General features: G+C 42.9%; 1 protein-coding gene across 1 annotated transcript; it reads left to right on the top strand.

The window, feature by feature from the left end:
* Positions 1-9,358: 9,358 nt before the first annotated feature.
* LOC123269718 lies at positions 9,359-10,157 on the top strand. The gene is made up of 3 exons (XM_044735553.1): positions 9,359-9,388; positions 9,456-10,060; positions 10,116-10,157. The coding sequence occupies exons 2-3, from the start codon at positions 9,521-9,523 to the stop codon at positions 10,155-10,157; spliced, it is 582 nt and encodes a 193-aa protein (XP_044591488.1). The 5' UTR covers positions 9,359-9,388; positions 9,456-9,520.
* Positions 10,158-10,941: the final 784 nt, after the last annotated feature.

Here is a 10,941-nt window from a genome sequence, read left to right as displayed (position 1 = left end):
GCTTATTTCTCCGACATTGGAGACTTCTAATATCATCAGTGAACCATGGAGCTGGTAGTCGACGCGGAACAACCAATTTTTCAGGCGCAATAGCATTTATAATACGTTCAAGGTGTGCATGTAAACAAGTGTTCATTTCATCAACTGAGCCCAGCTCCTTCAGAGCTTCATAATAAATATCTTCACACAATTCTCGCAGCTTATCATCATCAATAGCATTCCAATTTCTGAATGTAAAGCTGTTCAGCTGTTGTAATTTAACTTTGTAATTATAAGTTACAGAAATTATGTCATGATCAGAAATAAATGGCTCTGAAGATTGTTCTGACGCCAACACCTTGGACAGATCATCCACAATGCAAACATCAATCCAAGAATCCGAGTTTTGTAAGTGATGAGTAGGAGCATACTCAACAATATGCAAGTCTAAACAATCACAAAAATTCCGCAGTTGATCACCATAAAAATTCTTTTTACTTAAGTCTGAATTTAAATCTCCAACAATAATAATGTTATTAAATGGCACCATTATGTTTTCCATCTCCTCCTATAAATCATCTAAATGTCCTATGTTGGGTGGTTTATAGTTTGCTGAAGATGCAACATATTTAGCTTTAAAATTATTTCGTACATAAAGAGCTACCCCACCTCCACTACAAAGATGGCGATCATGGCGATAAAGAGTGTGATGTGGGAGAGACACCATGTTATCAGGTATTAACCAATTCAACCACGTTTCCGAAACAGCAATTATGTCATAATTATGATCTCTAAAATATTCTTTAAAAATTTCAAAATGACACTCATTTCTGAGCGATTGAGCGTTTACATGACAAACTTTTAAATTACTTAATCGAGTTGAAGGACTCTGTGATGAGACGATGGACATTGAAGATGGTGAGGAATCAGTGATTTGTTATTGAATTAAATCCTGCAGTGGGCCTATTCCTACTGTAAGTCTCAACTTAACAGGTGGTTCATCATCTGCATACCTGACATTTACTGAAGTATTCGAAATCCAAATGTTTTTAGGATGAATTGTCGGGTACTTTTTACGGACCTCGAGCCGGAGCTTATACAGGGATGACGGATGCCTACGATGAAGATATATAGTAGCATCCGCATCCTGGACCTGAACGCCAGGCATCAAAGTACTAACTTTTACTTTGTTTTTTTTAATACTTTTAATGCATTCATCAACATGCTTCAAGCTATTGAACTTGACGCAAACACTGCGATGGCTCCTGTTACTCTTCCTACCCAAACGTTCCGCGCTGACAATCTGATTTTCAGTAACTGGTACTTTCAAAGCCTGCATTAATTGTACAACGACGTCGGGAAGCTTTTCTCCATCTAATTCAGGAAGACCAGTAATCGTTAACTCATCCGCAAGTGAACGTGATTCCATTTGGAGCATTCTAGCCTCCAAATCACCATCAGAAATATTTTTCGCAATAGCTCTAGCTTCTTCCAAAAGATTATTACCACCATCAGGTTGAGCTTCCTCAATTTTAGAAACCCTAGCCTCCAAATCCTTGACATTTTTCTGCAACATATCATAATTAGAAATCAGTTTGTCAACCTTGTCATTGACTGACTTCATAGTTTCATCAAACTTGTCCAACTTTTTTCCGAATTTAGCCACGTTCTTATCTACTCCATCTATTTTGTTTAACTTCTCAGAAATTTCCTTTAATATCGGTGATACATCAGTGACACAAGCCGGACAGCAATCACTAACCTTAGCGGCCACATGTGCCTTAGATGGTAAATACGGAAGCCGGGTTGGCTCACAGTGGACTTGTGGTGGACGCGTGCGTGTGTGTGTGGGGTAAATGCAGGCATTTACTTTTCCGGCCCGAGGTAAGTAATAAAAAATGTTTATTGTGTCTTTCTCTCACAATTGAGAAATTCAAAACGGAAATTCAGTTCATTGGCGTCCCTCTATGAGAGATTATAAAGTCAAAACTTTAATTTACAATAAAAACAGTACAAGTTGTGATTTAATTTATTAAAAACCGTTAGGGGTTTTTAATAAATAAAATCACGACTTGTATTTTTAACTTCCCGCTAAGAAAATCGAAGATTTTCAAAAATCGGGAAGTTATTGTTTTCACCCCGTTTTTCAAAAATCGAGTTTTCATCAGATCTCGACGTTTTGAGGTCCTAGGAAGCTTCCCTGACTATTCCCGCGATAGTGTCTGTATGTATGTGTGTGTGTGTGTGTGTGTGTGTGTGTTTTTTTTTTTTTTTTTTTTTTTTTATAAAGAGGTACGAAAAAAGATCTTCAAAAGACACCGGTATCGTTAACTCTGCCGCCCATCTTCCGGCAGATATCGATAGTCGGTAGTGTGGAGATTTTTACCCACTAAAAAAAACATTCCTCTTCCCCTCTCCCCTAGATGGTACGGGGAGGACTGGATTGGAACCGCGTTAGCATTACTTCAATCCAGTCGTGCTGCGTCTCACGACGCCTACTCCTGGCTACTGGTCCCTTTCTGCGATTTTGTCTTTCAGGAGGTGCTGTGCATAAACTGCAACAGCTGACCAGTTTTCCTCTTGTTTGATCATATAGGTCACCAGGCTTGAGGGGGAGAGCCTGGTGCCTATGATCTCTTCAGTGTTTCTTCTGTAGTCCTTCCATCGAGCACACTCGAAGAATGTGTGTTCGGAGTCGTCGATTTTATCCGGGCAGTATTTGCACGTTGGTGTGCTGTGCAAACCCATCTTGAAAAGATAGGCATTGAACTGCCCATGTCCCGTCAATAGCTGGGTCAGGAAAAAGTCCGTATCCCCGTGCTTTCGAGAGAGCCAGACGTTGATGTTTGGGATCAGGCGCGCCGTCCATCTGCCCGTCTCTCCCGATGTCCATCGGTCCTGCCACTCTTGCTGCGTTTCCGCCTTTATCCTCGTTCTTGCGTCCTTCATGTTATCATCACTGTCTTTAGCGTCATAGAGTTTTGCTCTTTCGAACGCTAATAGGTCGATGGGCGCGGCTCCTGCAATGACCAATACAGCCGCTTCGGAAACTGTGCGGTAGGCGCAGGCAACCCTGAGAGCGCCTCGCCGCTGTACTGCTGCGATCTTTCGCCGGTAGGTCTTCTGCTTTAATATGTCTGCCCATATCTCCGCTCCATAAAAGCAGTACCGAGTGGACTGCTTCTAGAAGAACTCTTCTCTTTTTGTTCTTGGTCCCATGGTGTTGGTCATAATTCGTGCTAGGCTAGACACAGTCTTGCTGGCTTTCTTGCATGCACTGTCGAGGTGTTCACGGAAAGATAGTTTCTCGTCTATCATTACCCCTAGATACCGCAGGGCCCTTGTTGACGTCAGCGTTGTTCCTCCCATGTCCATAGCGAATGGTTTTGGAAACCATTTTTGACGGGTCAAAACGACCATCTCGGTTTTCTGTTTGGCGAGTTTCAGGTGATGCTTATCGAGCCAAGTCTCGACGGTGTCGATGGTTTCCCGAACTAGCAGTTCGGCCTCTTCCACGCTGTCCGCCACTATAGTGGCTGCAACGTCGTCTGCAAAGCCTGTTAGCTCTACTTGCTCTGGCAACGGGATTTCAAGAAGCTCGTCGTAGTCTGCGTTCCATAGATCAGGCCCCATTATTGAGCCTTGCGGCACGCCAGCCGTTATGGCGTATTCTTGTGGGCCTTCAGTAGTTTCCACTATTAGCTTTCTATCGTCAAGGTAGTTGTCGACTAGTGCCAGATTTTCTGGCTCCGCGTCAAACTTGTGCTCCAGAGCGTCTAAAATGTCTCCCCAATTTGCGCTGTTAAATGCGTTTTTGACATCTAGCGTGAGGAGAAGACATACTTTACGAGCTTTGAGGCTACCAGACCATGCTTGTGTTGCTGTCTTTATGACTTTCTTGATCGCTCCGACTGTCGAATGACCTTTCCGGAAGCCATGCTGGTTGGTGGCAAAACCTCCAGCACGGTCGATGTCGTCGCGAAGTCTCCCTTGTATGAGCTTCTCGAGCAGTTTTCCAGCAATGTCTAGCATACAGAGTGGTCTAAACGACGAAGGTGTTATGGGGGTTCCCTTACCTTTGTCTAAGAGAACCAATCTCTGCCGTTTCCAGACCGCGGAAAAGGTGCCAGTTGCCAAGCATGCGTTGTAGGTGTTCAGGAGTAAGTCTGGGTATTCCAGGGCTATAATCTTGATCACCGATGCCGGGATGCCATCAGGTCCAGGTGCCTTTCCTGTTTTGAGTGACTTGGCCGCGTCTTGTAGTTCCTTAGTTGTGAAGGGCGTTACTTCGTTGTTTTAGTGTAGTGTTTCTTCTCCCGCGGCGGGTGTTTGGGGAAAAAGCTCCGCTACGATGCTATCCATTAAGGCTGGAGACTTCGGCGCCTCTGGTGAAGCCTTTCCAAGTCGTTTGGCGACAATTTGGTAGGCTTTACCCCAGATGTCTTGGTCGAGATCGTTGCAGATCTCTTTCCACAACTTTGCTTTACTTGCTTTGATGGCTCGATTTAGCATCTTTTTGGCCTGCTTGTACTCTTTTGAATACAAGTCCTGGCTTGGGGAGCGTTTGGCGGCTCTCGTTGCGCGGCGACGTAGTTGATGGCACATTTTGCGAAGTTCCGCTATGTCTGTTGACCACCAGTACGCCGGCCTGCGAAAACTCCGGTTTTTCAACCGCGGCATAGAGGCGTCACATGCGGCGGAAATCTCCTTCATCGTATTTAGTACTGTCCTTTCTGTCTCGCTGCAAGTATCCGGAGTCGGGTTGTTCTGAAGGGTAGACCAGCTCCGTGCAAGTGAAGCTCGCAGTGCCTCTGGATCAAGCTTCCTGACATTCCACTTTCGCTTAGAAAGGTCGTGTTGTGGTACCGGAGCAGATGCCAATCCAACGTTAAATGTCACGAACTGGTGATCACTGCCACTGTATTTTTCGGATACTGTCCAGTTTTCAATCATGTTGGCAATTTTTGGAGTCGCCAACGAAATGTCGAGGATGGACTCTTGGTACCCCGGTCTTCTGAAAGTCGTGGTGCTCCCAGTATTTAGCACTATGAGGTCGAGTCTAGCCACGACGTCAGCGACCTCGTTGCCTCTGGTGCCGGAGAAATCAGCGCCCCATTCAGCCGATTTAGCATTGAAGTCACCAGCTACGATAACTTCGCCGTCGAACTTAGTGACCGCATCTTCTATATTTGCGAGTTTCTGTCGGAACACACTAATCCCTTCGTTAGGTGAGAGATAGACGCTCATGAAGTAGGTTGTGGGGGTTTGAATCCAGACAAAACCTGCTCCACCTCCGCTGTTGTTGACGGTAACGTTCTTTGTGTTCACAATCCAAATTGCTGCCGTGCCCGTTTCGTCTGCGAACCATGTTTTACCTTCGATGTTTAGATATTGCTCGCAGATAAAGCAGACGTCAATTTTATCTTCGAAAACACGCTGGCGCAGCGGGTTTTGCGCCAAGGCGCACCTATTCAGGTTGCCTTGTAGTAGACGTGTCATTTCTGACCTTTCATGGCTTCTGCAAGTGCTTTTGCGGAATGCCTTACACGCTCCAGTGCCAGAAATATGGCATAGACTATCCTGGGCATCTTTGTCCGAAGCACAAAGGAAGCATTTTAACTTCTCCGTGCAGTTTACGGCCTTGTGGTTCTCTCCGCCACATTTGTAGCAGCACCTGCTTCTGTCTGGTCCCGCACACTGACGTGTTTGGTGTCCATAACCAAGACATTTAAAACAACGTGTTACTTTTACTACTGGGCGTATACGACAGTTCACCAAACCGATCCGTATACGGGCCTTGTCAAGGGCCTTAATCGCATTGGGCTCGTCTAGTTCGCAGAAGGCTGCCCGATTACCTCGTGGTGTGGGTTTTGTCAAATTTACCCGTTTGACCTCCAGGTTGTCAGTGAATTCACGTTTGAGTGCTTCACGGACTTCGCTCTCGGTAGAGATTTCATCTAAGTCGAGGATCTCGATCGTTGTTGTTGGTGTTAGCGTCTTGACTGTGCCGATGTTTGCAGTGGCTGCCCTTACTGCATCGGTGAATGCCTTGCTGTCTTCGGACTTTCGAGCCATTTCAAGGAGAACGCCTCCGTGTTTCGTCTTTTTAATAGACCTTATGTCTACGCCCGTCTCGACAGGGCTTACCTTGGCCTTGATTTCCTTCAGGAGATCGGCGTATGTTCGCCCTTCAGCTGGTTGGACTAGGACAGCTTTAGTTCTTGTCTTCTTCCTCCTTGGTTTCTTGGAGCCACCGCTGTTTGGCTGGTCTTGGGCTGTAGCAGTTTGAGTCACTGGCTCCTGTTCTTTCTTTTTCTTGTTTTGCCGAGTCACTTTGGTCCAGGTATCATCCCGGGCTGTCTTTTTCTGTGCTGGCTTGTCAATATCTGAGGAAGGGCTGGGCGTGGACAGCGGCCTCTTCTTGTTGCCATCTCCCTTGCTGTGGTAATTTCTTAGGAGTGGTCAGAGGTGGCTGTGATTTTTGTTCAGACTCGGAGATGTTTGAGTCGTTGACGCCGACTTCGTTGGTGATTTGTTGGCCAGCCTATATGCCGTACTAATAGACGAAACCAATTTTCTGATCTCATGGTGGAGATTCTTTTTGTCTTTTATGAAGTCGGCTAACTCATCAATCTTGTTGCCGAGCCTCTCCATTGGTGACTGTTGGCCGGTGACGGTCGGTAGAGAGTTCATTCTTCCTCGGTGGGTTTGATTAGTGGCAGGAGCAAAAGGTCCTCCACTTTTTGAAGGAATGTTGCTCAGCTGTCCGTTCTCTGCCATCTGGGCTGATTTCGTACTCCCTGTAACCTTGCTAGCATTGCTAGACAGCAGAGCCATGGGGTCTACTCCACTGTTCAAACGGTCGCTTGATAACGACAAGTTTAGGCCCGTTTGCACGCCTTCTCTCGCCGGCACTGAGGTATCCATCCTCTGTACTGTAAACGATGTTTGAAAATCTTCTGACATTTCCATATCATCTTTTGCTAGGTTTTGGTCCACCCCGAGTATTCTGTTTCCTCGGTACCCGACGCATCTGACGTGCAGATATGCCGGGCATTCCCCTATCCGCCACCTGAGGAGGCGCCCGATGCGGGACCCAGCAAGCCCGACACGGGGTGCGTGTGTGTGTGTGTGTGTGTGTGTGTGTGTGTGTGTGTGTGTGTGTGTGTGTGTGTGTGTGTGTGTGTGTGTGTATGTAAACCTCTCATAACTTTTGAACGGCTTGACCGATTTGATCGCGGTTGTGCCATTTGAAAGGGTTTGATTAAAGTTAGATTTAGAATACAAGTTGGACCGATTCGGACCGATAGATTTTGAGAAATCTTAAAAAACCTGCGAAAAAAAATTTTCCAAATGTGTTTTTTTTTTAATAACTTTCAAACGACTTGACCGATCAATTCCAAAAAATAATCAGCTCTTAACATCGGAAAACAATGTCGATCGCCACCAAGCTGGTCAAAATCGGTTGATTTGTTCGTGAGTTATCATTGACAAGAGAAATCGAAAAAAAGTGTTTTTGTCGAATTACACCGAAATTTCCGGTCTGATCAATTTAGATTTGAAAATATATTATAGAATTTGAAAAACTGCATCGATTGCCGCTAACCGCGTAAAAATCGGTACATTCATTCAAAAGTTATTGCCGTTTAAAATTCAAAAAATAGTGTTTTATTAAACTTCTATCAGACTTTTGAGCTCAGAGAGCTCAAAACTACACGAAAATTATATTTTTGAGCTCGAAGAGCTCAAAAACGTAATAAGTACAATTTTGAGCGCTTAATTACGAAAGTAGCGGGAAGTTGCAGGGATGGCCTTCAGGGTCAACTGTTTTTCTAATTTTTTTTATTGTAAATAAAAATTTTGATTATTTCTTATTTCTAACCTCTGATGGAGGAACACCGATGAATTTTCGTTTTGAATTTTTTAATTGTGAGAGAAAGACAATATATTTATAAATATTTTTCGTTACTTTTACCTCGGGCCGGAAAAGTAAATGCCTGCATTCACGCGTGGCCGTGTGAACATGTGCACATGTTCACAAGTGGCCGTGTGGAGCACCACTCCACCACAAGTCCACTGTGAGCCAACCCGGCTTCCGTAGATAAACAACATCGCACCTTCACACATGTGTTATGAAAGTAGTGTTTACAATAAGCAGTTGGTTGGACAGCTGATGCGGCGTCACTGATGACCTTTAGGCACAATCCACACGACATAGACATTGTCACAAGAATTGTGAGATGGAAGCACCATATATATACCAAACGCAAGATGGCAGCACACTTAAGGGCGGGGTAAGGGTTTTCGAAAAATCGATTTTTTTTTGTTTTATCTTATTGTTTAACATTTCAAGAATATGTCCTCAAAATTTTAATCCGATCTAAGCAATATTCTTGAAGTTATTGTTTAATTAGTCTCGGGGCCTTTAACGCTCTAACTCTAACAGCTACGGGCGGTTGGGATTGCAGTGCAGCTGTCGAGCAGGTATACAGGTTATTCATTGCTATTGTCCTGATCCCATATCCAGTTTTAGTAAGATTTCATTTAGTAAAGCCAGGTAACTAAAACCATATAGATATATTTTATATTTGTATGTTTACTATACACTACATTATTTTAAAAAAAGAAACGAGCTTCAGTTAGTGGTTAGACGTTCGACCGTGCACTTGTAATTTTATTTTTTCAAAAAATTTCCTGAGCAAAAATGCCGAAAGTAAGTAAAATTTCGCGAGAAGACCGTCAAAGTGGAAGGACCTATTTGTGTCGATCAAAAAAAAGATCAAACCCGAATAAAAAAATAAAAGATGAGGCTACCACCAAAAGTGCTTCGGCGAAGAAAATAAAACTAAATACGAGTGCTAGTGTACCGGAAGATGTTGAAAATCATTTTAGAATCATAGATTTTTTGCTTGTGTTTTCAACCATCGCAAGTTTAGTAAAATGTGCTCAGTGTGATGGTTCAATCGAGTTCAAGAGCTGTAAAAAAGAAGGACTTGGCTTCCAAATCCAAGTCAAATGTACAAATTGGGATCCACGCTTTATACCGTCGAATGAGAAAACTGGTCATCGCTATGAAATCAACACTCGTTTTGCCTTTGTAATGCGTACATTAGGTTTGGGTTTAGCAGGCTGCAATAAATTTTGCGGGCTCATGGACATAGCAAGTAGTTTTCTATCAAAACAATCTTATTTGGATCTCATGAAATCTATTTGCTGCAGCATCGAAACGACTGCTGAGAAATTTCTTGTCTCCGCCGCAGACGAAGAAAAACAGCTAACACGTGCAAATTCGGAGTCAGACACTTTGACCGTTTCTGGTGACGGCACGTGGCAGAAGCAAGGCTTTAGCTCTTCCTTTGGCATCACTTCCTCGATTGGATATTGGTCTGGAAAAGTTATCGATATTTTCGTAAGTAGTTCGCACTGCCAGGCTTGCAAATTATGGAGAAATCAATTAAATACTTATGAATTTCAAGATTGGTACGAAGAACATGTTGGAAAAGATGAATGCCAAGCAAATCACACCGGACCATCAGGTAACATGGAAGTAAATGCTGTCATCGAACTGTTTCGCCGATCAGAAGAAAAATACGGAGCGAAAATCAGCAACTATATTGGAGACGGAGATAGTAAAACTTACGGCAATTTAGTAAAAGCTAAACCTTATGGTGAAAATTTTATTATACATAAAAAAGAATGTGTAGGTCACGTGCAAAAAAGAATGGGTAAACGTCTACGTGATCTAGTAAATAAAATTGTTGAACAAAAAGTTGTAAAAACCGGAAAAAATGCTGGTAAAACAAGACAAAGTAAATTACTCGGTGGCAAAGAAAAGCTCACTGGAAAAGTCATTGATAATTTGAGTCGATACTACGGAGCAGCAATCAGACATAATTGTGATTCTTTAGAAGGAATGAAAAATGCAGTCTGGGCAACGTTCTACCACCAGCAGTCAATAGACGATTACCCTCAACACCATAAGTGTATGAGCGGTGAGAACTCGTGGTGTTCGTATCAAAAAGCTTTGGCCACAACAGGAGTGGAAAATTTCAATCATTACTATACTCCACTTCCACAAGATGTCATAGAAGCGATCAAACCGATTTATAAAGATTTGAGTAAAGACGAACTTCTAGAAAGGTGTCTTGGAGGTTTTACTCAAAATGCACATTCAATGAAAGTGCTGGTGCTCTTCTAACTTTTCTGTCTGACATGGACGTCAGTGTCGGCCCAAGCGCTCACGAGTATGCATCATCTACGGACAGCAATCGCATTAATAGGGCCGAGTTCCAAGCTGTGCAGCAGAGCAAAGAAGCCAGAATAAAACGAAGACTTGAAAAAAAACAGGCTGAAGACATCGACAATGCTGAAGGATGTGTGCTGTATAGAGCTGGAATTGATGATTCTGTGTAAGTTTAAAAAAAAATTTTTTTTCTTCACTTTTTTGCTTCATAAACTTTAAACGCGTTTTTCTCAAAACTACTTTTTCAAAGTCCGTGTTCACTGCCATTTGAAAACTACTCGACCGATTCATTTCAAACTTTGTACACATTTTCTTCATATAAAATACCTCCCCCCTACGTTTAGTAAAAATTTTTTTTTTAACATTAAGGGTGTTTCCCACCCACAAAATGGCGGAAATTTTAGTCAAAAATAACGGTTCACACTTTAGATGACCGCCAAAAATTTTTAAATTAAAAAAAAAATAATCAGAGAACGTTGGGGGGAAGATTTGTTTATAATTTAACTAAATTTTTATGGTTTTTCATTTTCAGATAATTTCCGGCCGAGTTACAGTGAACACCGCAAATTGTTTTTTTTTCAAGACGTCCTGGGGGAAGCTCTGTCACGGGCTAATGGTTTAATATTTTTGCATGAAAAATTTACAGAACATAGTCAAAACTATGCTCAATAATGTATAGAAGGTTTGAATAAAATTGCTCAATCGATATTTGAGATAAA

Source organism: Cotesia glomerata, linkage group LG7 (assembly GCF_020080835.1).
Source record: "Cotesia glomerata isolate CgM1 linkage group LG7, MPM_Cglom_v2.3, whole genome shotgun sequence".
NCBI classification, from domain to species: Eukaryota; Metazoa; Arthropoda; class Insecta; order Hymenoptera; family Braconidae; genus Cotesia; species Cotesia glomerata.
Note: the sequence above shows the minus strand (reverse complement) of the source record. Positions and strands in the feature narration are given on the sequence as shown.